The sequence below is a fragment of the Bubalus bubalis genome, chromosome 15, assembly GCF_019923935.1.
Source record: "Bubalus bubalis isolate 160015118507 breed Murrah chromosome 15, NDDB_SH_1, whole genome shotgun sequence".
Lineage (NCBI taxonomy): Eukaryota > Metazoa > Chordata > Mammalia > Artiodactyla > Bovidae > Bubalus > Bubalus bubalis.
The window spans coordinates 66,205,697-66,232,715 of NC_059171.1; the positions used below are offsets into that span (position 1 = coordinate 66,205,697).

General features: G+C 44.2%; 1 protein-coding gene across 2 annotated transcripts in view; it reads left to right on the plus strand.

Annotated features, from left to right (window-relative positions):
* The first annotated feature begins 382 nt into the window (after positions 1-382).
* FER1L6 (fer-1 like family member 6) overlaps positions 383-27,019 on the plus strand; it is a 175,548-nt gene continuing 148,911 nt past the window's right edge. For both annotated transcript variants that reach the window (XM_044928802.2, XM_025265468.3), the window contains exon 1: positions 383-558. In XM_044928802.2, coding sequence (XP_044784737.2) covers positions 536-558 — 23 coding nt within the window. In that variant the 5' untranslated portion in view covers positions 383-535. The remainder of the gene's footprint in view (positions 559-27,019) is intronic.

Here is a 27,019-nt window from a genome sequence, read left to right on the forward strand (position 1 = left end):
CTGCTGTCTATGGGGTCGCACAGAGTCGGACACGACTGAGGTGACTTAGCAGCAGCAGCAGCAGCAGGCGCCTCTGTCCATGGGATTCTCCAGGTAAGAATACTGGAGTGGGTTCCATCTCCTCCCCCAGTGGATCTTCCCAAGTCAGGGATCGAACGTGCATCTCCAGGGTTGGCAGGTGGATTCTTTAGCACTTGAGCCACCATGGTCTTAGAAGAATATGAGTTTGAGGCTTGAAGGCACTTAGCCTTTGGTTCTGTCATTGAAGGGAATTAAGACACGTGCTGCTAGGCGTGTCTGACGGATGGGTCTACTCTTGGTGGGACAGTTTCCTTTTGCACATTTGATTACACTGGGTAACACGATGCTCAAGAATAGCTGTGCACGCCAGTGAGTGTTGATTCAGCCACACCCCAAACAGCCTCACCCACCAGATGACTGTGAAACTCAGAAGCCTGTGCTCAGGATCTGGATAAAGCCAGACATCAGGATTTTGCCAGTTCCTAGCCCAGAGGAGCCACCAAGAAGAGGAAGAATGGAGAAGCCATCCAAAGCCAAGTAATATATTTCCTTTTGCTAGCAAGGTTTCTGGGTGTGGCCAGAGCCAAAGGGCCGGGAGCTGGGAAAGGAGGGCCTCCCTTCAAAAAATCCTTAAAGATTAACTGAGACTTAAAGCTTAGGAGGGAAAGTTCATGGGCCAGAAAGGACGGCTGGGTCTGACCATGCACTTAAAGGGCTTCCCAGGCAGCTCAAGTGGTAAAGAATCCACCTGCCAATGCAGGAGACATGGGTTTGATCCCTGGGTCAGGAAGATCTCCTGGAGAAGGGAATGGCAACCCACTCCAGTATTCTTGCCTGGAGAATTCCATGGACAGAGGAGCCTGGCAAGCTACAGTCCATGGGGTCACAAAGGGTCGGACATGACTGAGTACATACATGCACCTAAGAGACAGATTTTTCCCCTTCTGATGAGAAAATATATCATATTCATTGTAGAAAACTTGGAAAATATAGAAGCTATGAGGATTTTAAAAATCACTCACAGTATCACTGGAGATAACCATTGTTAATATTCTGAACATTAGAAAAATTCCTTTAGCTCTCCCAACTGAGCCATAAGGTGAAAAGTGAAAGTAAAAGTGTTAGCTGCTCAGTCCTGTTTGACTCTTTGTGGTCCCATGGCTCCTCTGTCCTTGGAATTATCCAGGCAAGAATACTGGAGTGGGTTGCCATTTCCTTTGCCAGGGCATCTTCCTGACCCAGGGATCGAACCCGAATCTCCTGCACTGCAGGCAGATTCTTTACAGTCTGAGCCACTGGGGAGCTATAAAGGGTTAACATTAAATGCTTTGTATTTTTGGAAACCAGGCCCTTTCCTGATGTAATTGCACTAACCTATAAAGCCAGCTTAAACTTGTGGTTTCTTTTCTTGCTCTGGCCATCTCTTGCCTCAAAGTCTCTTCTCTCATTTTGTAAATAAGAAGTGGGGTCTTTTTAGTCCTATGGTCTCATTCTTGGACCTGCCTGGGGAGTTTTGCTGGGGCTCAGTCTGCACCCTTATGGCCCCAAGGGCCTTGGGGAAGTTAGTCGTGTGTCCAGAACAAGCCTTGGCTCTTCATTTGGCTTGGGGCTGGCGAAAAGGGGTGGGCTGATGAAAAGGGGTCTAAGCCCATTTGTATCATTTCATCTACAAAGCAACTTGGTAGAATTAGCTGGGCACATCGTCAGCTCTGCTTGGGGACAGGATTGGGGTAATGGTATACAAATAGGCTGCTGAATCATTTTTGAAAACTCAATCATTTATTAAATATATCTGTTACGAGTACAGCTCTTTACTAGGTTCTGGGTCCACACACACGGATCACCCAGATCTTCTTTCAGAGCACTTGCAGATAAGTGGTATTGATGAATAGCAAAATAGACGACTATGATGCAGGTGCTGTGAAATTATGATAGGAGTAGGAACCCGGGTGGGAAGAGAAATTTCATCCATTTTGGAGGATCAAGGAAGGCTTTTCAGAAAAAGTGCATCTAAGCTGAGAGGTGGAGGGTGAATGGTAAACAACATTCCTGAATGTCGAGAAGGTGAGAGAATGTTCCAGGTAGAAGACACAGCAGGGGTAAAAGCTGGGAGGTGAGAAAGCATGATCGCTCTGAGAGGACAAGTTCAGTAGGGCACATGCGATGTCTGTCTGCATATTTTCCGGGTAAATGCCTTGCACAGGAATGTTTGCTTCCAGACTGGCCTGAGTTGCTCTGATGGTACATTTCCCTTCCTTCTCAAGGGTTACTGTCACAGTTTCTCAAGAAGACCCAGGTGGGAGTCGCTTTCCTCAGGCAGCCCTGCTAGATTTCCTCTGGGGGAAAGAAACTCTCTCTCCTCTGAATTCCCACAGTGCTCTTGTCCGCTCTCACTTTCCATGTATACAACAGCTACGTCCAATGTCTCTCTTGCTACTTTCTGGAACTCTGAGCAGACTGAGGTCAGGGACAGTCTGTCTTCCAGAATCTTACCTGGTGCCTGGAACAAAATTGCACATACACAGCATATGTGTGTCCAGAGAGAGCTGCATTCAAACAAGGACTGGTCTTCTATGGGGCTGTCTTGTACTTTTTGAGATTTTATTTTATTTTATTTTTTTGGCCATGCTGCATGGCATGTGGGATCTTAGTTCCCCAACCAAAAACTGAACCTGTGCAGCCCTTAAGTGGAGTCTTAACCACTGGACTGGGAAGTTCTTTTTTTGAGATTTTATCACATCTTCTCTCCCATTATAATCATTCTTTCCCTCTATAGACCTGCCCTGATCCTCTGCTATGGCCAGGCTCAGGAAAAATTTCAGAAGAGGATAATGACATTTAATTTCATTTGTGCATGCAAATTGGATGTGTCAGGATGAAGGTTTCAAGTGGAGTTATAAATAGTGCTCAGAGCAAGGGCCATGCTGTGCGTGGAGAGAGAGTAGAGCTTCTCACTTGGGGAGTAACACTGCAGTGTCATGGAGGGTTTTTGGCAGAGTTCATATCCAACCATTATGCATGTGTTTGGCTGCATTTATTGGTAAATTAATGAAATAGTTCTAAACCAGTGGCTGGGTGGGCTCCTATCTTGAACCCAATGAATATCCTGACACCTAGGATCCACTGACATCCAGCCATTAATGGGTTAATGCCGATCGAGGCAGGGGGTCTCCAGGGTCCTGCACCAGTGCCACTTTGACAGGTCAATACCCATGCCACTTTGAATATCACCCCTGGTTATCAGGTATACGTCTGTCAGTGATAGTGAAGAGTTTCCTCCTAAAGAAAGATTTGGGGTGAGAGTGGCTTTTGATAAAAGACAGCTGATTAGGAAACCATATACAGGAGTGAGTCCAACCCTTGAGTTAATAATTGACTATTGCTTCACCTCTGCTTCTCTGTTTTCTTGTCTGTAAAAGAGGGAAAAGAATTCATTCCTATTATCCATCTGTCCACCCATCCATCCAGCTACTTGCTCATCCATCCAACAAACAACTGTGCATCCCCACCCGGAAATGTTGCCTATGCTGGCCAGACAGACATTTAGGAGTTCAGTTTGGGAAACTGGTCACAAATCTAGTTTTGAAGGTTGAATGAGATGTCGAAAGCAAAGCCTTTCAAAACTGTGGAGGATTTCACTTATGGTGAGTCCTCATGACATCAGTAGAAACGTTACTTCCGTGGTGTTGACTCAGGCAGGCAGACTAGGGCATTTTGGTGCAATTTAGCAGTCAGGAAGGCCTTTTAGGTCTTCATCTATTCATGTTGTTTGTATAATCCTGCCTGTACCAAAAGACTGTGAGTCAGTTTCCATTTAACTAGTATTTGATAAGATCCTTCTTGTTCCAGATACAGTTTTTTTTTCCCCAAATGAAAAGAACCTTACAATTTTTGCTGATTGTAAACATAATGCACAATTTTTATAAAAGTGTAAGACCACACGGTAAAAGGTATAGCTGCTGCTGCTGCTGCTAAGTCGCTTCAGTTGTGTCCGACTCTGCGCGACCCCATGGACTGCAGCCCCCCAGGCTCTTCCGTCCATGGGATTTTCCAGGCAAGAACACTGGAGTGGGTTGCCACTTCCTTCTCCAATGCATGAAAGTGAAAAGTGAAAGGGAAGTTGCTCAGTCGTGTCCGACTCTTGGCGACCCATGGACTGCAGCCTTCCAGGCTCCACTGTCCATGGGATTTTCCAGGCAAGAGTACTGGAGTGGGGTGCCATTGCCTTCTCCTAAAAGGTATAAGGATGAAAGTAAAATTACCCCAATCCTGCCTCCCAGAGATGAATACTCCTCTTTCTGATGAACAATCCCTTCAGGCATCTTTCTATGCTGATATGCATTTTTAAAACCATAGACTGAATTGTGTTATACATGCCATTCTGTAACCTACTTTTCCTCTGAATATTATCAACATGCACTGAAAATTCCATTATCCAGTGGGTGATTGAAGAGAAGTGCTTAATATTAAAAAGCACTGTGACTTTTATGGTTTCTTTTCCCATATCGTACCAAGATTCCGTGAGAGTTAAATCCTTTTCTTGCATTTTCTTCTTGAACTAATCAAATTTGTGCTTGTGTCTTGTATGGTGGTTCTTTTTAAATTAAATGAGTACATATTGCCCTATCACTGCTAATGAATACCTGATACTCCACTGTATATACAAAATACATTTATTTAATTAGCCTCCGGCTGATGAATATTTGAGTTATTTCCCATTTTTGGCTAATGTAATCATTCCATAATAAACATCCTTGTGTATTCAACTTTGTTCATTGGCAAAGTTGTATGATCTCATCCTCAGGATAAATTTCTAGAAATGAGAATCTGGCTGAGGTCAAAGGTTTTTAAAATTTAATCTGTATTTGTATCAGGGGCTATTATGGGGCAAGAGAAGTTGTGGAAGCTCGAGGCTTAGCTGGGTTGATGGGACTTCAAACTCATGGCACAATTATAGAACAGTCCAGAAAGCAGACAGCTGAAGAGTGAATGCTTTTACATGAAATGGTCACTGAATGTTGGAAGCAGTTTCAGAGAAAGTGAGTGAAGTGACCTTGCTTTGGAGTCCTTAAAAATAGCTGGACCTTCATCACTGAGGTTACCTCTTAGAGAGCTCTGCTTAAAGGCAGTTGGATGAATAGATTCTTTTTGTTCAACAAATACTTCACGAGTGCCCTTCAGTGTGTGGCATGGGGCAAAGCCAGGGCAGCCAGGGCGGTCAGTCCATGAGGGACACAGGGTGGCCAGTGTGAACTGCAGCTCAGAGTGGGTGTGCTCTGGCCAGTTCTTGAATCCTTCTATGACTCTATGGCTTCCTGTAAATGGATGGGTACACTGGCCCCCAAGGGTTGTAATCCACTTCAAAATCGAGCATTTGGAGGGTAACGCTGGTTTGTCCTGAAGAAACAAGACTAGACTGGTTCTATGGCCCCCAGAGCTGGGAGGAGAGATGGAGGCATGGTAGCTCTGTCTGGGAGACAGGATTGAGCAAGGAGCACTCATGGTGACTCTGAATGACCACATAGCTGCTGTTGGGTAGGGAATACACGCTTTATACAGGAAGACACACTGATTTGACCTTTGGGGTCTCTTCCTACTCTGGGACTTCGTGATTTCATAATAAAGTTTTAAGCAATGTGATATTCATTTGTTTACTCATTCAACAAATTCAAATGCCAGGGACTCTTCTAGATACTGGAGACAGAAGACAGATCAAGTTAGGTGTCTGCCACTGAGGGGCTGTTTTCTTAAAAATTAAAATAGAATTTAAAATAGAAAAGGCATACTATAATATTTACCATCTTAACCATTTTTAAGAGTATTCAGGGGTGTTAAGTATATGCACATTGTTGAGCAAACAATCTCCAGAACTTTTTCATCTTTTGAAACAAACTCTGTACCCACTAAACACCAGCTCCCAATTTCCTCCTCCCCTGCCCTGATAATCACTATTCTGAGTTTGACTACTTTAATAATTTTTTATTTATTTATTTAAATGGGGGGGTACTTTACAATATTGTTGCTGTTTTTGCCATACATCAACATGTTGACTACTTTTGATGCCTCATGTGAGTGGAATCACATAGGATTTGTCTTTTTGTGACTGGTTTATTTCACTCAGTATAATGTCCTCAAGGTTCACCTATGTTGTAGGATGTGACAGGATTTCATTCTTTTTTAAGGCTGAGTAACCACGTGGCTCTATCAGTAAAGAACCCACCTGCCAATGCAGGAGACATAAGAGACACAGAGCCTGGACTCAAGAGAGCCTGGAATGCTTCTCCCTATGCCCTTTCCCTACCCTACTCCCCACTGCAAAAAGAAATTGCCATGCTTCTAGATTCCAAGGGTCACCTTTGGATCTACATGTTGAACTTGCTTTATATCTTATAATTGATGTATATGATTTATATGTTAGTGTCCCCCTACAATTCCCCCAGCCCCCCCAAAACCATTCATAAGTTGGTGATTATCTTTCTATATTCTATTTAATCCCACTGACTCTTACACAGCCCAGGGAGGTAAATATTAAGAGATGCTGGTGAAGACTCTGTAGCTAAGAAGGGCAGAGGGACTTCCCTGGAGGGCCAGTGATTAAAACTTTGCAGGTGGCACTATGGAAAAGAACCTGCCTGGCAATGCAGGAGACATAAGAGACAAGTTTGATCTCTGGGCTGGGAAGATCCCCTGGAGGAGGGCATGGCTACCCACTCCAGTATTCGTGCCTGGAGAATCCCATGGACAGAGGAGCCTGGAGGGCTACAGCCCATAGGATCACAAAGAGTCAGACACTACTGAAGCAACTTAGCATGTTCCAATGCAGGGGGATGTGGGTTTGATCCCTGCTTGGGAAGCTAAGAACCCACATGCCTTGTGGTCGAAAAACCAAAACAAAACATGGAAGCACAATATTGTAACTAAATCAATACAGACTTGAAAAATGGTCCATATTTTTAAAAAAAATAATAAAGGTGGTAGAGTCAGCTTTGAACCCAGACTGACTCATCCAAAGCTCTTCTTTTCCTCTGAATCATGTGTCCTGGCTCTGGTTTCCAAAAATACAGCAGCGGTGATCTCTTGCCTCAGCATCCTGTCTTGCCCTCTTTGTTCTCCTCCGGCTGTGTCTTTTCCTGTCCTGGGGAGGGGCTGCTGCACAGTGAGTTTCTACTCTCTGAGCCAAGAGTCGTGGCTCTTGGCCATCATCACTCCAACATGGTGATGGAGAGATTTGCCCCCAAGATTTATTCCAAAGCTGGTGAGGAAATGTCTGGTAAGAAAGCGAGAGTCTGGAGAAGTTTTGCGATTTGCCTAATCAGTAAATGGCAGGCAGTGAAAAAGACAAGCTTCTTGGGAGCTTAGTTTTATATCACAGAAGTGAGTCAGACGTCAATAATGAGACTTTAACAACCAATCTCATTTTGGGGAAAATAAAAGATTCAACTCATGGCTTGGCTGAAAGATTGGGCTAGTCATCATAATAGTGAGTCTAGTTATTCGTGAGATAAGAGGATTGATGAAAAAAAATTTTCTACGTCTCTACGGGAACTGGTTAGTGGAAATAAAATCTGTATTAATCCTTTGGGAAAACCAAGTGAACTCTGAGTGGTAAGGATTCAATGATAGAAGTCACATTTCTTTATTCAAATATCTGAAGGGCAACCTAGTTTTTATTTGTGAAACTTAATTTTTGGCTTTGACTCTAATAAGCATCTTATGTTTTGAAAATCTTCACACCGGCTTTTGTGGAAGCACCATTCGTTTCCAAAGAGATCTTATTTTAATGCTTCTTCACAAGTTGTACCTCTGGCTGGTAGATGGGTGGGCTGGCTGATACTATCTTACTTTACTAATGCCTGCTTTATTCAAGGCAGAATCCCAAACACTGACAAAATAAACGTAGATCACATTTATCACTTCTTCTCCATGTTCTGCAGTTACCTTGGAGAAGGAAATGGCAACCCACTCCAGTGTTCTTGCCTGGAGAATTCCAGGGACGGAGGAGCCTGGTGGACTGCCATCTATGGGGTCACACAGAGTCAGACACGACTGAAGTGACTTAGCTTAGCTTAGCTTGGCAAGAGAGCTGAGTTAATTTAGTTTGACAGGATTTGTTCTTTATGAAGCTTTACTGACTGCTGTCTTACACCTCTATATATCCCTGTTTCTAAAGTTGTTGTCTGATGAGATTTCTTCTCACTGCTTCTTTTTCCCTTTCTGGAAAGGTATGCAAAGTCCATGTTGTGAATAAGGCAGGGCTCTACTTATGTAATTGCTACAAATGATGATAAGGGTTAGAGAGGAATATTAATTTCTCTGTTAATACTTGAATATGAATCAAAGTTTCATTGATTTGTAAATTACCTTCTAATGGAATTTGAAAAAAGTCTTCTCATCAGAATTTCTCCATAAATTCTCATTAAATGCTCACCTTTGCATATAAAGGATACAGATGAATTCACTGATGAATATTCCAACATGTTCAATTTTTTAGAGCAAAAAATAGTATTTGAATTAACCAATATTACTGCTGCCTGGTGGTGATTTATTGAAGTTATTTATTGTTGGTGGAATGAGACTATGTTTTTCTTTTCAACTGCTCTACACCTTTAATCTTCTTTTCCCATCTGTAAATTCTTCCCAAGGTAAAACCCATAATAAACCTGCTTCCCTTGCAGCTAGGATGCTGACATTAGACTCCAGCTGCACCAGTCAGATGTGTGCACTTGAGATTTTGAATTGAAAGCTAGTGACACAAATAAACAGGTGGAGCATAGAATGATTTTGGTGAGGGGAAGGGCAAATAGCCTATTTTCTTATTTATTTCTTTATTTTGGGTGCACCAGGTCTTTGCTGTAGGATGTGAGATTTTATTTTCAGACCAGAGATTGAACCTGGGTCCCTTGCATTGGGAGTGCAGAGTCTTAGCCACTGGACCACCAGGGAAGTCCCCAAATATCCATTTTCTCAGAGAGAGCAGTACCAGAGGTTCTGGCAGTACCTCTGGTTCCCAGTGTGGTGGATAAACTGAAGTATCTGTACCCAGAGGTGGGATCTACCCAGGGGCTGTCTGTGACGTGTGAGGCATTGCTCCTGGCTTTGTAGTCTTCAAGGTTTTCCCAGTTTCCCTGGGAATCTGGGGCTTCCCTTGTGGCTCAGATGGTAAAGAGTCTGCCTGCAATCTGGGAGACTGGGTTCGATCCCTGGGCTTGATCTCCAGGAAGATCCCCTGGAGAAGGAAATGGCAACCCACTCAAGTATTATTGCCTGGAAAATCCCATGGATGGAGGACCCTGGGGCTGCAGTCCATGGGGTCGCAAAGAGTTGGACACGACTGAGTGACTTCACTTTCGCATCTCACTTTTGAGAATTTGAAACTGTCTCATATCCTTTAACACATTCTTTTTCTAGTTAATCTAGCCAGGGAGTGTTTCTGTAATTTGCTACTAAGAAATCCAACTGATAAAACTGGAATATGAGGAAAAAGAAAAGGAAATAGGATTCTTTCACATGTATTTATATACATGTGTTTCAACAGCTGATATCTTTCAACAACTGATTCATATCAGCTGTTGAAAGACATCAGTAGAACAAGACTCTTTGTCAGGTTTTCTTATAGTAGCCATCATCTATTTCAACTGATTCATGTTTTAAAACAGCAATCTAGAGACAGTGATGCACACCCAGACACACCCAGATGTTTCTAAGGGAAACAGGGTGTTTTAATACCAATGAATGGCTGTGAGTTTGGGACTCACCAGTGGCCTTTTTGTTGTTGTTTAGTCACTAGGTCATGTCCAGTGGCCTTAGGAAATGGCTTTAAAAGATGAACTATGAAGAAATTAAGGATAGAGATCTTCTGGAAAGGCTCCAGGTTCTTAGCTTGTGAGGTATTAGGAGTTGGTTGAAATAAAGAATAGTTTCACTGGAGGCCCATGATTTAATTCTTCCACCCATTCATCCAACTATATTTATTAAGCATCCATTCTGTACCATGAACATGCAAAAATATCAATATTAAGGAGATGGTGGTGAGCTAGGCAGAGCTACACAGGCCTTTATTTGATGCTCCTTTCAGAGTGTTTCCATTTACATATGAGGGAAGGATGATGGGCTTTAGTATAACTGAAGATGATGAACACTGGAGATGTCACATGAATTATCCACCAACACATAGCCAGTAAGTAGTAGAACTGAGAATCAAATTCAATTCTTCTGGTTCCAGAATCTTACATTCTTTCCAGGATGCCAGCCCTCCTTACCTGCTAGAGTTCATATCAATAGTGAGAGACAGGTGTGAAAATAATACTTTTCTTGGAAGGGAGTCTGATTCAGAGAAGGGTTAAATTGGTAAATATAGAGGCAGGACCTCGCTTTCTAGGGCTTGTCGTCTTACTTCCACTCTGCAGTTGTACTACCCCAGGCTGCCTCTCTCATTTATATCTTGATTATAAACATAGTACTGAGAGATGCCCTTGATGGATGATATTCAGGGAAGGGAAAACATCAGACATCTTTGGGATGAGGGTCAGGTAGCTTCAAATGCAGTCAAATGTGAGAACTAGAGAAAGAGGGAGGGCAGGAAAGGGAACTCTACCTACTTAGCCATTTCTTCCTAGGGCTGTGATTTTATAAAAGACGTGGTCCCCACCCTCACTGATACCACAGTCTAGTGGGCAAGATAAACATGTACGCACTGAGTCATTTCTATCCTCAAGCCTGTGCATATATGTATCCTACTAGGTGGCATTATTTTCCTTCTTTTTTTTTTTAATTGAAATTTTTATTGAGACCATTGTAGGCTGTTGAGAAGTGAAGATAACACGCGATTATGGGAAATAATACAGAGAGATCTCATGCACTCTTTGCCCGGTTTCCCCAAAGGTAACATCTTGCAAAACTATAGTACAATATCACAACTAGTACATCAACTTTGAAACAATCCACTGATTGTACTCAGCCTTCCTAAGTTTTACTTGTACTCATGTGTGTGTGTGTGTGTGTGTGTGTGTGTGTAGAAGTGTGTGTTTGGCTCTGTACAGTTGTATCACCTGTGTTGGGTTGGGATCTAACACCATGGTTAAGATACAGAACTGTTCCATCACTATGAGGATCCCATGAGCTGACCTTTTATACTTTTATAACCATATTTTCCTCCCTCCCTGGTTTTATATTTTGTGTCTTGTGTACCCTTGGTATCTATAAAGAATCAATGAAGGGACTTCCCTGGTGATCCAGAGGCGAAGGCTCTGAACTAATGCAGAGGGTTTGAGTTCAATCCCTAGTCAGGGAACTAGGTCTCACATGCTGCAACTAAGGGTTTGCATGCCACAGCTAAAGATCAAAACTCCTGTGTGCCACAGCCAAGACCTGATGCAGCCAAATAAATAACTAATAATTAAAAAAACTCACAACACAAAGTAACATAAAAAAGGACATTTGAACAACTCCTAAAATAAAGTATTTTTTAAAAAAGAATAAACGAACTAACAATGCCATAAGAGATTGTATTACATTTATATATATATTTGCGTTTGTATTTATATGTGCCCTCTGAAGGAGAGGAAGAAGCCATTCATTTGAGCAGGGCCTTGAAGTCAGAGAAGAAGGCAGAGCTTCACAATGAGTGAGGGACACTCATGACTTGGACTGGAGGGCGTGGTGACTAAGCTCGTGGACTCCACGAAGGCCTGCCTGCCTGGGTTTGAATTCCCTTTCCACCACTTACTGTCTGAGTGATCCCCACCAGGCAGATCTGTAGGCCCCCTCAGTTTTCTCATCTTTAAAACAGAAAGGACATTGGACCCACTCCAGAGGTCACTTGGAACAAGCTGCAATGGTGCACCGGTAAGAGTGCCAGGAAAGCGGTGAGACTCACCTCAGCAAACAGATGCCATTCTTACTAGTCTCACTTAGCAATCTGAGAAGGTCCTTCAGTGACCCAGACTGAAGTCCTGTCTCATTCTGCCTTTGTGAAGAGGTGTGGATTGAGCTTTCTCCTTGGGGCTGATGCGGGAGACAGTTCTCAGACGACACCCACCCTTAACACCCCCCAGTATATTAACACCCACCAGGGCCCTGGTGGTCACCCTCATTGAGGATCCTGAGGCCTTGCTGGCATTTTCCCCATCTCTTCTTAAATGCATTCTATGAGGAGGTTGTTTTTTTAAAGATTGTTTTTATTTTTAAATTTTTTCAATCTTAGTTTTGACTTTTTCGGGGCTCAGTTGCAGCACGCAGATGTTCTGTTGTGGTGCCTGGGCTGGTCTCTAGTTGTGATGCACAGGCTCTCTAGTTGAGGCACTTAGTTGGCACGTGGAACCTTAATTCTCCCGCCAGGGATTGAACCAAGACCCGCTGCACTGGCAGCAGGATTCCTAACCCTTGACCACCAGCGAAGTTCCAGAAAATGATTTGTTAATGAGCATTTAATCTGGGAATTTGTGAACTTCCTGAGTCACCGCTCTCCTGAATAAGCAGAGCTTTGTGTAGCAAAAGCCCCACCTACACTTTGCACACATGGTCAGTGGACAAGTTTGACCCCAGGCTGACCTCCTTCCTAACAAAGAGGCTTATAGGAAATTATTCCCGAGAATCAGCTCCCTTTTCATCCACTTCCTCTTCATGTGATTGAGAGAGGTGTTTACTGTGGGTCTGATCTGTGGGTAGTGTGTCTAGACCTCTCCTGGTTCCATTGACATTCCTTTGTTGTGTACACACCTGCTGTGAGAAAATAAATCTTATGTTCCAAAGACAAAAGGCAGTTAGTAGAGCAGGATTTGGGTTAAAAACCCTTTGCGAATCCCTTTGCCAACTGTCAAATCCACTTCCAGAGGCCACCACAGGAAAAGGCCTGTCTGAGGAGCTGCAGAGACAATTTTTTTTAAGGATGAATTTGAAGAGCACCTTGGACATCACTTTGCATCCACAAATTTCACATGGCGTCCTCAACAATTCATTGTGTGCTATGAAATATTATTGTCTTTTTCTCCCCTTAGAGATTCTTGCCATCTCAATAGAGCAGGGACTTAACCCATTAAGTGTGGGCAGTTATGGAGAGGAGAGTAGTGAACTGTTTCTTAATTACAGATACGGGCACATTCAGCAGGCTGGTGGGACAAGCATAAATTTAGGGGACATGGGAAGAGGTTTTAGCCCTCACTGATGATTCTTAGCTAGTGCTCACTCTAAGGATGAAAAGACTTCTCTGGTGGCTCATACTGTAAAGAAACTACCTGCAAGCCGGAGACGTGGGCTTGATCCCTGGGTCAGGAAGGCCCCCTGGAGAAGGGAATGGTAACCCACTCAGTATTCTGTATTCTTGCCTGGAGAAGTCTATGAACAGAGGAGCCTGGCAGGCTGTAGTCCATGGGGTCTCAAAGAGTTGGATGTGACTGAGAAACTGAGCATGCGTACTAGGGATGAAAATCTTATTTTCTATTATTACTCTGAGTATAAAAAGAGTTTTCCCCTCTCTCTTCTTCATCTAGCCCTTCCCCTTTTCAGTATTAATATGGGTTTTCAGATTGTTATCTAATGTGTTATAATCCATTCCTGTTATTGATTTTGATACTCAAGTTGTCTCCTATTTTTCCAGAGAAAGCCCCTTCAGGTTGGCTCCTGTGTCCTTTCCACATGCCCCCATCAGGTTTTTTTAGCAGTTTCTTTCTTTCTGGAACGAGACTTTCCAGGTTCCTACCTAACCTCTTGTAATTATGTTAGAAAAGTAAGAAGGTAAAAATCATTTCCCAGCTTTAACACTGGCAAACATATCCTAGAACTTTGGCAAAGACCTAGCAGGTTCTGGACTGGTCCTATTGATCACTGAAGCTCCAGAAATGGATCCTAGGAAAGTCACTGTTTTCTGTGAGAGGCGGCTGAGTGTAGATGCTGCTGGTGCTAGGCAGACCTGTGGGCTCAGGCAAGTGCAGATTCATGGACATCTGGTCAACACGACCCCTGGCACGTATCCATGGTGATGGGAGGTGGGAAGCATATGGTAATTAAACCCACAAGGAAAACAAGTTCATTCAGGGATTTGAACTCTTGTTTCCCAGATGACACCAGGAGAGCAGCAAACCAGTTATAAAATTATCTCTTTGCTTTGCACCAGTTTAAACAGGTGCTAGTGGTAAAGAAGTTGCCTGCCAATGCAGGAAACATAATGAGATATGGATTCAACCCCTAGGTCAGGAAGGTCCCCTGGAGGAGGGCATGACAACCCACTCCGGGATTTTTGCCTGGAGGATCCCATGGACAGAAGAGCCTGATGGGCTACAATCTACAGGGTCTCAAAGAGTCAGACACAACTGAACCGACTTAGCACACAAATCTCTTCTACTCTCATATCTATAGAGACGATGATCGTCAGTAAAGGGAGACAGTAAAAGGATAATAGAGAAGATGATGAGGTGGAAAAAATCTCCCAAACCAGCTGATGCAAAAAAAAAAAAAAAAAAGTCAAATGTCAAAATGTTTCATCAAAGCAGAGACATTTTGGGTCAGAGCCTTCTAGACAGTTTGTGTGTTACTTGGCAAGCATCCCTTAAAGAACTTTGCAATGCCAGTTGAGTGTGTGGAAAGAAAGCAATAGACCTGTGTATGAGGATGGAAAGAAGATTAGCCGCTTGGTTGGAAGGAGTCAGTGGCCATGTCACCAGTGGCCTGATGTTACGCTAGGATGCATGCCAGTTGGGATGTCTCAAGCCAACTACCCACATGCTTCAAAATTGCTCTGAACCCTCCCAGTTGTTTCAAGGACAGAAGCTCAGAAGTGGGCCCATACTCCTCAAGTTCGATGAGAAGGCCAGGTCCTGAGGAAAAGATGAAGCCCAGCTAGTTTTGAGCCCATAATATGGTGCCCTACTTTTTCACCATAGAGGCTCAAAGCCCTTTAGTATTATCAACTTAGTTAATTATGATGTTGCCCTTTGAGTCTGGAAAGTGCATTGATATTTTTAAATAAAAGCTGATTGCAGCCTGATCTTTTCAATAAACAGTGGTGAATTTTCTAAGCAAAATGAGGGTGCTGTGACATCCATTCACTTGGACCCAACCGCCTTGCATTTTCTGGTCTTCCCATTGTTAGAAGAGAGTGACTATTACTAAAACAAATGTGTAGTGTTCAAGCTTTAGAAAGTCAGCTTCCTGGGGATCTTCAGGAGTTGAGTCAGCAAATACACACACTACTGTTCTCCTTTGTCTTGCCTCTTGCAGACACAGATAATCTATCAGAGTTTCAAAACTCTATATACTACTAATTGGATGCCTACAATGGATGGGATGATGGGGGCAAGAAGAGTGAAACGTATCTTGTCTCTCCTCTAAGAGCTTTTCAGTATGCTTGGGAAGAAATCAAGGGTGATAGCAACTGTTCTCAAATGCACTTTCAACCTATGAGAATTTCACAGTTACATGGAGTCAGAGCCATCCATTTTTCACGGTACGGCAGTAGTAGAACGAGGATGGTATGTTTCTCCTGGGTCTCTTACAACGTAATAGTATTTTCCAGAAAGACACTTGTCCTCTCGCCAGTTTTGGTTATGCTTCCCCTGTGCTGTGCAGTCTAACTGTGACTTGGTTTTTTTTAATTGCACAAAACACAATAACATGCAGGTTACCCCCAGTGGTGGAACGTGTCTTATGGATATATTGAATATGGGATAGGGAAGCAGTGAAGTGTGGACCTTAAGGGCGGAAGTTCACAGTCAAGTCTTGGCTATCTTCAGGATGGTGGATGGTGGATCCTGGGCACATCAGCTTAAGCTCTCTGATACCTGTTTCTTTATCTGTAAAATAGGGACAGTGCTAGATACTTTACAGAGTTGTTCTGAGGATGAAATGAGATAAGAGTATAAAGGTGTTTGCCACAGTTCCTGGCATATCAAAATGCTCAAATTCATAATTGCCATTATTATTTAAAATTTTTTTCTCTTAAATATTTATTTTTCCTGCTGCATTGGCCCACAGGATCTTCATTCATTGTGTCACGTGGGATCTTTCATTGCAGCACATGGTCTCTAGTTGGGGCGTGGGGGCTTACTTGCTTCATGGCATGTGGGATCTTAGTTCCCTGACCAAGTATTGAACAGGCTTCCCCTGCACTGCAAGCCAGATTCTTAACCTCTGGATCACTAGGGAAGTCCCAGCCATTATTACTTTTGAAATTAAGTTCATTATTTTGGTTGTGCATGGCCTTTGTTTAGTTGCAGTGCATGGGCTTCGCATGTGATGGCTTCTCTTGTTGCGGAGCACAGGTTCTAGGGGGCACAGGCTCAGTAGTTGCCCTGAGGCATTTGGGATCTTCCTGGACCAGGGATTGAACCCATGTCACCTGCATTGGTAGGTGGTTTCTTAACCCCTGGACTACCAGAGAAGTCCTGCCATTATTTTTATTCTTATTCTTATCACTATTATTACATGTGGCATCGATTCCAGCAAGCAGCCTTGTGGATGAGCAGAAATGTTGACAGAGCGTCCCCCCGGCCACCACTCCTTTAGGGATGCAAACATTGCTCAGGAACTGTTGTGCTGTTCAGGGTTCCCATCAGCCCCTGGACATTAGGAGGTTTCCTCTGGCTCTTTCTGGCTCCTTCACTTTGTAGACTCATCTACTCCCTCTCTGCTTCAACTAATACCCTGAGCTAATTTCCCTGTATTCCTCCACCTGGTGACTTCTGTTGACTCATAGGTTTCAAAATCGTGTTTCTGTTTCCTATTTCAATGACAGGTAATCAAAAGCAGTTAGTTGGTTTCCCCTTTCTGTCTTGCCAAGAACATTTTCTTTTCATTACTGTACATCTCAAGAAGGGAGAAGAAGGAACACTCGTAGAATTCAAGAAGACTGAATCCCACACAGACTCATGTCAGGTCTCTTGTCCCTCGGTGACTCTAATGTGCCCTTTTATATGACTGTCACCTAACTGTTTACACAGGGAACACCTGCTTGGTACAAAGAAATCAGTATCTTTTCCTACTAAGCTTCCAGTGTACTGAGAGGCTACATTGCCCAGAAGTTTACAGAAAAACTATAGCACAATTTGTAACAGGGGATTTATTTCCTTTTCATTCAGTTGTTGAATCATGAAGGGGTGAAGTGAAAGTCGCTCAGTCGTGTCAGACTCTTTGCGACCCCATGGGCTATACAGTCCTTGGAATTGTCCAGGCCAGAATACTGGAGTGGGTAACCTTTCCCTTCTCCAGGGGATCTTCCCAACCCAGGGATCAAACCCAGGTCTCCCACACTGCAGGCAGATTCTTTCCCAGCTGAGCCACAAGGGAGCTGAGGTACAATTACCAATTTTCAACCTTGAGTGGAAACATTTGATATCAATTAAAACAACAGGGTAATACCCACAAAAATAGGTCCAGTATTAAGATCTATAGATAGTTTAGAATTGCATATTAACACATATATGTGGAAACTAGAAAAATGGTACAAATGAATTGCTTTCCAGGGCAGAAACAGAGACAAGCATGTGCAGAACCATGCGTGGGGAAGGGGAGGGTGGGACGAATCGGAGAGTGGCACTGACGTATTTACACTGCTGTGTGTAAAAAGCTAGTGGGAAGCTGCCGCCAGCACAGGGAGCTCACCGCTGTGCTCCGTGATGACCTAGAGGGGTGGGATGCCGGAGGGTGGGGTGGGAAGGAGGCTCAACAGGGAGGAGATATATGTACACATATAGATGATTCACTTCTTTATACAGCAGAAACTAACGCAACATTGTAAAGCAATCATATTCTAATTTAAAAAAGAAAGTTATAAAAAAAGAATCCACTTCTTATGTTTCTTATTTTACTCAGTTCACCCATCTCTTAAAGATGACACCTATTTTAAGAGATCAAAATCACACCATTTGCTAAAAGTAGGAGCAAAGCTTTAATATAAAGGATAATGAATTTCCTACTCTTCCAGGGAAGATTGCATTTCCTGAGGTTTTCCTGGGTCCCTTGCTTTTTCCTCCCACTTTTTGTCATCCATTTGGGGACAGCAAAAGAAGCGAATATCAAACCATCATTTTGAGGCTTTTTAATAATGCTGATTGCAGCCATGAAATGAAAAAATGCTTACTCCTTGGAAGGAAAGTTATGACCAGCCTAGACAGCATATTAAAAAGCAGAGACATTACTTTGCCAACAAAGGTCTGTCTAGTCAAGGCTATGGTTTTTCCAGTGGTCATGTATGGATGTGAGAGTTGGACTATAAAGTAGCAGAAGAATTGATGCTTTTGAACAGTGGTGTTGGAGAAGACTCTTGAGAGTCCCTTGGACTTCAAGGAGATCCAACCAGTCCATCCTAAAGGAGATCAGTCCTGGGTGTTCATTGGAAGGACTGATGTTGAAGCTGAAACTCCAATACTTTGGCCACCTGATGTGAAGAGCTGACTCATTGGAAAAGACCCTGATGCTGGGAAAGATTGAGGGCAGGAGGAGAAGGGGATGACAGAGGATGAGATGGCTGGATGGCATCACCAACTCAATGAGCATGGGTTTGGGTAGACTCCGGGAGATGGTGATGGACAGGGAGGCCTGGCGTGCTGTGGTTCATGGGGTCGCAAAGAGTCAGACATGACTGAGTGACTGAACTGAACTGAGAGTGGGTCCTCCAAAGAGCCAATTCCAAGATGACATTGGTGTGATCAAGATTTATTTGGAGAGGGAATTCTCTGGTGGTCCAGTGGTTAGGACTCTGAGCTTCCACTGCAGGAGGCTGGTGTTCAAGACCTGGTCAGGGAACTAAGATCTTGCACGTCACTTGGTGTGTCCAAAAAACCCCATTTATTTGGGAAACTTATGGCAAAGATAGAGCTTCCCAGGTGGTGCTAGTGGCAAAGAACATGCCTGCCAATGCAGGAGACATAAGAGACACAGGTTTCATCCCTGATCAAGAAGATCCCCTGGAGGAGGGCATGACAACCCACTCCAGTATTCTTGCCTGGAGAATCCCATGGACAGAGGAGCCTGTCAGGCTACAGTCCCTGGGTTGCAAAGAGTCAGACACGACTGGAAGCAACTTAGCACTGATGCATGGGAGAGATAAAGAGGAAGGAGTACCAGAAGGCAGAGAGTTTTCAGACTATGATGCAAACCTGACTCCTGTGATGAAGAGCAGGAAGGAAGGGGAATTGGATAGGAAGAATCTTCCCCAAAAATTTTCCTCCAGGCCAACAGGGACTCTTGTGACTCAAGTCATCCATTAGAAGAGTACCATGTTTTATAGGACTAGCTCACTTGCAGTGCTTAGTCATTTGCTGGGTAGCATGATCTCAGTGTGACACAGCAGTGAATCAGAGGTACAGGAGCTAGGGCTGTCAGTGAACTATGCTTCGTGCAGCCAGAGACCTGAGTGGCACTTTTTCATGACTACCATGGTTTCCAGTTTTGGCCATTTTTAACTGTACAAACTTGAGTAAGTCATTCCAGGCTCAGAAACTAAATGGTTAATCTATCAATGAAGAGGGAAACCGTTCTATGTCACACAACTGCTGTGACACATCAGATCAGATCAGATCAGTCGCTCAGTCATGTCCGACTCTTTGTGACCCCATGAATCGCAGCACGCAAGGCCTCCCTGTCCATCACCAACTCCCAGAATTCACTCAGACTCACATCCATCGAGTCAGTGATGCCATCCAGCCATCTCATCCTCTGTCGTCCCCTTCTCCTCCTGCCCCCAATCCCTCCCAGCATCAGAGTCTTTTCCAATGAGTCAACTCTTCGCATGAGGTGGCCAAAGTACTGGAGTTTCAGCTTTAGCATCATTCCTTCCAAAGAAATCCCAGGGCTGATGTCCTTCAGAATGGACTGGTTGGATCTCCTTGCAGTCCGAGGGACTCTCAAGAGTCTTCTCCAACACCACAGTGCAAAAGCATCAATTCTTCAGCGCTCAGCCTTCTTCACAGACCAACTCTCACATCCATACATGACCACAGGAAAAACCATAGCCTTGACTAGACGGACCTTTGTTGGCAAAGTAATGTCTCTGCTTTTGAATATGCTATCTAGGTTGGTCATAACTTTCCTTCCAAGGAGTAAGCGTCTTTTAATTTCATGGCTGCAGGCACCATCTGCAGTGATTTTGGAGCCCAGAAAAATAAAGTCTGACACTGTTTCCACTGTTTCCCCATCTATTTCCCATGAAGTGATGGGACCGGATGCCATGATCTTCGTTTTCTGAATGATGAGCTTTAAGCCAACTTTTTCACTCTCCACTTTCACTTTCATCAAGAGGCTTTTGAGTTCCTCTTCACTTTCTGCCATAAGGGTGGTGTCATCTGCATATCTGAGGTTATTGACATTTCTCCTGGCAATCTTGATTCCAGTTTGTGTTTCTTCCAGTCCAGCGTTTCTCATGATGTACTCTGCATAGAAGTTAAATGAGCAGGGTGACAATATACAGCCTTGACGAACTCCTTTTCCTATTTGGAACCAGTCTGTTGTTCCACGTCCAGTTCTAACTGTTGCTTCCTGACCTGCATACAGATTTCTCAAAGAGGCAGGTCAGGTGGTCTGGTATTCCCATCTCTTGAAGAATTTCCCACAGTTTGTTTTGATCCACACAGTCAAAGGCTTTGGCATAGTCAATAAAGCAGAAATAGATGTTTTTCTGGAACTCTCTTGCTTTTTCCATGGTCCAGCGGATGTTGGCAATTTGATCTCTGGTTCCTCTGCCTTTTCTAAAACCAGCTTGAACATCAGGAAGTTCACGGTTCACATATTGCTGAAGCCTGGCTTGGAGAATTTTGAGTATTACTTTACTAGCGTGTGAGATGAGTGAAATTGTGCGGTAGTTTGAGCATCCTTTGGCATTGCCTTTCTTTGGGATTGGAATGAAAACTGACCTTTTCCAGTCCTGTGGCCACTGCTGAGTTTTCCAAATTTGCTGGCATATTGAGTGCAGCACTTTCATGGCATCATCTTTCAGGATTTGGAATAGCTCAACTGGAAGTCCATCACCTCCACTAGCTTTCTATGTTAAAGTTCTTTGTAATCTATGAAGCACTCTGGAAATAGAAAATAATATTAGGATGGAGTGACTGAAGCCTTTCAAATGTAGTAGCTGTTAAAAAGCCATTGTGCTCCTTGACCACAATGCATTGCCTTTCCCAGATTGCTCTGTATTTCCCATAGGCCCACTGCAGTGCTGGGCGTCTAATAGGTAATGAGTAAATGTTTGTTGAATCATGATAGCAACTTTTGAGAGTTCTGCAAGGAAACACTCCATGACTGAGATGGTATGTGGGATAATGATTGTAGACACTGAAATTTATTCCCTCTGGCAGAAGGCCACATGGCAGGAGGCAAAGCATGGGGGAGGGTGGAGGATGATTTTTGTTGATATGGTCTGCACTTGGATTTGGAATTGACGTAGCAGCTTCGTGCAAAGGGCATTATTCTTCCCAGAGTGGGGAAGGCTGGAAGAGAGTTTTGTAACCTTCTTGTTTTGCAATATAGCCTTTCTTTTGGGAATTTCTAAAATAATTCTGAAGCCAACTGAATTAAGACAATTCCCAATCTTCTTTTTAGATAACTTTACAGCATCACTCCTCTGAAGTTCATTTCCTAGAGTTGTCTATCATTTACATTATTGAGCCCTTTGAGTTTTACCAACTCATCCTTCCCTCCTTTTGAAGAAAAATCTGTTGGGGCTAAAATGTTTAAGGGTCAAGCACAGGAATGAGGGAAGTGGATAGTGGGGGTGAAGTGTGACTGGGTAATTTCTTAAGGAGCTGACTATAGCTCATCTGTTTGGTTCTATTTCCTGAGAACTCACAGTTTTGTCTGTTCCTTCTTTCTACATGGCTTTGCACCAGCTCAGCATTTTCAGCATTCAAATGTTTGTTGAATGAACTAATGAATGAATTAGATGTGCTGGGTACAGGAATCAACTAGAGAGAGTTTCTACCTTAATGGAACTTTTGGTTTAAGGGATGCTGGTGAAAAAAAAAATTATGTAAAAATAAAATGACAAACTATGATAAGTGTTGAAAAGAAAAAGCATGAGAAACATGAGGACCTGCTGAGGAGGAGGAGAGGGGGGAGTATCTGGGATGTTAAGTGGCATCCTTCTAAGGGGCAGGATGGAGTCAATAGGGTGAAGAGGTGTGTGAGGGCATATGGATTCCAGGCACAGAGAAGGCCATATGCAGAGACCCTGAGGGAAGGGCATGTTCCAGTCAAGTTGCCAAAGGAAGGTGGTCAGAGCAGAGAGAGAAAGCAGTGGAGATAAAGCAGAGAAATAAAGCTCTGGGTTTTTCCCTGTGGTGAACAATCAACAAACCTTTATGACTATCTACCATGCAGCTAGCTGACTTCTGTTGTTATGATGTGTACTTATATCTGAGTCAGACATAACAGCTGCACAGCAAGACTCATTCTGCAAATAAAGAGGAATAAACTTAAATTCTAGGAGGAGAAATGTGAGTTTTAGCTAGAGAACCATTGAGGGCCCCTGGGACTATTGAGTTCAGATAAGAGCTGCTACAGATCTTCTTTTGTGAAGAACAGATCAGACAAAGGGAGGAGGTTTTGCTCCCTTGAAAGGATCAGGGATCTGGAGGCGAGGTTCCAGCTCTGATGGTTCCATGATTGGCTGTGTGACCTCAGACCACATCACCTTTTTAGTCATCACTTTCCCCATCCATAACACCTGAGGTTGGGGCTCAGGGATCTCTGACATATTTGCTTCTGACTGGGGTCAAATTCACAATGACCAAAAAGGGAAGAAGGAGTGCATCAGGAAACATGTTCCCCATCTGTGAACCCCTGAGCCACAGACCATTTCTTTGGGGACAGTGAAGGCTCAGCTGAGGCTCTTGAATGAGGTTGCCCTGTGAGTTACTATGTAACCGGCTCAGTCCTCACTTGCAAAACCTTCTCCCTATCCCTTGTCTTCCTGTTCTGTCTCTTAGAGACTCTTACATCACTGCCTAGTCCATAGGCATCAACCTCCTAGCCTTCCCCATGAGGGATCAGTAGAAAGAACCCAACTTTTTTCTCCTTTCCTGTGGCGCCATCAAGAAGTGCAAGGGGGGACTTCTCAGTGGGTAAGACTCTGAGCTCCCAACACAGGGGGCCTGGGTTCCATCTCTGATCAGGAAACTAGATCCCACATACTACCACTAAGACCCAGTACAACCCAAATAAATAAATATTTTGTTTGAAAGTGCCAGAGGAAGTAACAAAGGGTAGTGAGTCAGTTCCTTGAGGTTGCCATACAAATGACCACAGACTGGGAGGCTTAGAACAACAGAAAAGTATCCTCTCCCAGGTCTGGAGGCCAGAAGTCTGAATTCAAGGTGCTGAGAGGACCATGCTCGCTCTGAAGGCTCTGGGAGAATCCTTCCTCTTCCAGCTTCTGGTATCTCTAGGCGTTCCTTGGCTTGTGGCCACATCGCTCCCATCTCTCCGTCTTCACATGGCCTTCTCTGTGTGTCTTCTCCTTTTCTGTTTCTTGTGAGGACACTTGTCATTGGATTTAGTCCCCACTGTCCGGTGGCACTAGTGGTAAAGAACCCGCCTGCCTGTGCAGGAGATGCAAGAGGCGTGGGTTCAATCCCTGGGTCAGGAAGATCCCCTGGAGAAGGGCATGGCAACCCATGCCAGTATTCTTGCCCGGAGAATCCCATGACAGAGGAGCTTGGTGGGCTATGGTCCATACGGTCCCAAAGAGTCGGACACGACTCAAGAGACTTAGCACAACACAGCATGGGGGTAATCTAGAACTTAATTACATCTTCAAAGATTCCTCTCTTTTTTTTGCCAATAAGGGCACATTCACAGTTTTCAGAATGTGCATATATCTTTTGGGGCGCCACCATTCACCCCACTACAGGCCATGACTTCTGAGACATTTGACCCACCAAAATGCCTTCTTTTTATTGATTTTTCTCCTTTCTAAACTTGACTTCTCAAAATAACATCATACTACAAGTTCCAATGAAATGGCAGAGAGGAGACAGCAGGCTGGAGAGCCTGAGAGCACAGGCTCTGAGGGTAGGTGGTGGTGGTGTTCAGTCACTAAGTCGTGTCTGAATCTTTGTGACCCCATGGGCTGTAGCCTGCCAGGCCTCCCTGTCCTTCACCATCTCCTGGACTTTGCTCAAACTCAAGTCCATTGAGTCAGTCTCAGTGATGCCATCTGACCGTCTCATCCTCTGTCACCCCCTTCTCTTCCTGTCCTCAATCTTACCCAGCATCAAGGTCTTTTCCAATGAGTCATCTCTTCGCATCAGGTGGCCAAAGTACTAGAGCTTCAGCTTCAGCGTCAGTCCTTCTGATGAATATTCAGGACAGGTGGCCTTGGTTCAAACCCCAGCACTTACCAGCCCCTCTGTGACTCAGTTTCACCATTCATAAATTGGGTACTATAACAGTACCTACCTCTGAGGGCTGTTGTGGGACTTAAATAGGATAATACTTGTTAAAGTATCTAGAACTGGCCTCAAGTAAAGTGAAAACACTTTACTTGTGGGAGTATGTGTGGTAGTATGTGGGAGAAGGGGGCGACAGAGGATGAGATGGTTTGGATGTCATCACTGACTCAATGGACATGAGTTTGAGCAAACTCCAGGAGTTGGTGATGGACAGGGAGGCCTGGCGTGCTGCAGTCCATGGGGTCACAAAGAGTTGGACAAGACTGAGCAACTGAACTGAACTGAAAGAGAAAAAACATATTACAAAGCAGTAGAGGATGGTGAAAACGACTAACTTGGATGGCTAGATGGTGGCTAGAAAGTATCCAGGGCTTTGGCACTATCTGGAGCTGGGGTTTCTTTGAGCCTCAATCCACCTGTGGCTACCTGACTTGGAATAAAGCACGCCAGTGGCCACTCCCCTCAGGATCTGCTCTGAGCTGCTGTGTTTGCGGATCAGCATCCTAGGCTCTGGCGGCCAAGCCAAGCAGCAGGTACTGGGTTTCAGATAGGGAGCTACCAGGTTGACACAGCAGAAAGGGCATTTCCGGGGAGACACCCGCCCCTCCAGAGGCAGTCTAGTGACCCACTCCATGCTAGAGGGGAGGCTTTCTCCTCCCAAGACCAGTTCTGGACACTGTGCCTCTGGCCCTGCGTTGAATCCAAGAAGATAGTGAGCACGAGCACTTCCAGGCACGGTCAGAAGCCCTCAGTGGCCAAGGTGAGACCGGTTGCTCTTTTTCTTATGACTGAGCAGGACTCAGTTGTAGTCTGGGCTGTTGGGAGCCCTTTGGGATGTGGCTCCTCTGTTTGTGCTTAGAGACCTGAGTCATGATGGGTGAGGTCTCAGAGTGCAAAGAGGCTGGGCTTCAGCAATGGATACTGTGTGGCTGTAGGCAAGTTTCCACATCTCTCTGAGCTATGGGGTTTAGCACCTGGGAAGGGAGGATTGCACTCTTGTTAAACCTGTGGCTCTAATTGGTATTTGGGAGAAGGTATAGAGCGGAGGTTTGATGGAGCTTGGTTGCAGCTTAGAGCTGTGGGATCTTAGGCAGGTTACTTAACCTCTTACACTTTAGTTTTCACATTTGTAAAAGGGATTGAACACTGCTATCAGATGGTTACTGGGACAACTAAATGAAAAAACTGTATGCAGAACCCTAAGCCAATGCCTGACTTATCCTACATGCTTAATCAGCTCAGTTCAGTTGCTCAGTCATGTCCGACTCTTTGCGACCCCATGGACTGCAGCATGCTAGGCTTCCCGGTTCATCACCAGCTCCTGGAACTTGCTGAAACTCATGACCATCAAGTTGGTGATGTTATCCAACATCTCATCCTCTGTTGTCCCCTTCTCCTGCCTTCAGTCTTTCACAAGCTTAATGAACAGCAGCTATTAAGATTTCCCCGGACCACTTTGAATAATGACAGTCAATAATGAAATGGATGACTCTATTGAGTAAATTAAACACTGTACAATGGATAACTGTTTAATCCCAGCATGGTCTAGAAGGAAAAGCATTCAGCTGGCCATGGGAGACTCAACTCTGTCCCCAGCTTGGCCAGTTTGTAGCTGGGTAACTGAGCAAGTTGCCTAACCTCTCTGAGCCTCAATTTTCATGACTTGAAATAAGAATCATAGTAGCTATTTTCTTTTATTTGCCAGGAGCTGATCTAAGGGCTTTTCATATATAAACTCAATCCTTGTTACTTTGTGAAGTAGATATTTGTTAATATCTGTTTTACAGATGAGGAAATGGAGGCATAGAGGAGTTATGTCATTTGCTTCAGTTGCATGGATTATAAAGCAGAGGCCAAGGTTAGATATGAGCCTGTGTTCTTCCCAGGATGCCATGGAAAGACTGCCATGCTCTGTCCCCTCACAGAGCTTCTGTTAGGGTCCCACATGTGACAAAGTGCTTGGGGGAGGGAAGAGTGTGGTCCAGGTAGGACCCAGAGTTCCCATGTACCTCCTCGGGTCTGGGCTCCACTGCATCTTTATTCATTACTGTGTAAACTAGGATTTTAAGCAGGAGTTAAACAGGAGTAAGTCGAGGCTTCCCTGGTAGCTCAGTGGTAAAGAACTCACCTGCCAATGCAATGATCCCTGCGTTGGGAAGATCCCTTGGAGTAGGAAATGGTAACCCACTCCAGTATTCTTGCCTGGGAAATCCCATGGACAGAAGAGCCTGGTGGGTTACAGTCCATGGGGTCACAAACAGACACTTCGCAACTGAGCAAGTTCATATGAGTTCAACATAATCTTCTCCACTTCTGATATTGCTCTTAGAGAGGATTGGAAGTAAATGAGTTTTTCATCATTGTTTATTTGGAAAATCTTTACTAAGAGTCTCAAGGACTCAATATAACTTTATACCTCTTCTATTAGTGTTTAGACCTCTACTATTAGTGTTTCCAGGTGGAGCCTGGGAGGGACAGGACTGGGATGCCCCTGCCAGTTTGGGACCCTGAACTGAGGCTGAAACCCCAAGGACAGTTACTCCTGGGGAGGGTTTTTTTCTTCCCAGCCAAGAAGCTAAAACTTCAGCTTTTGCAAAAGTAATTTCAAAGGAAACCCAGCAGAG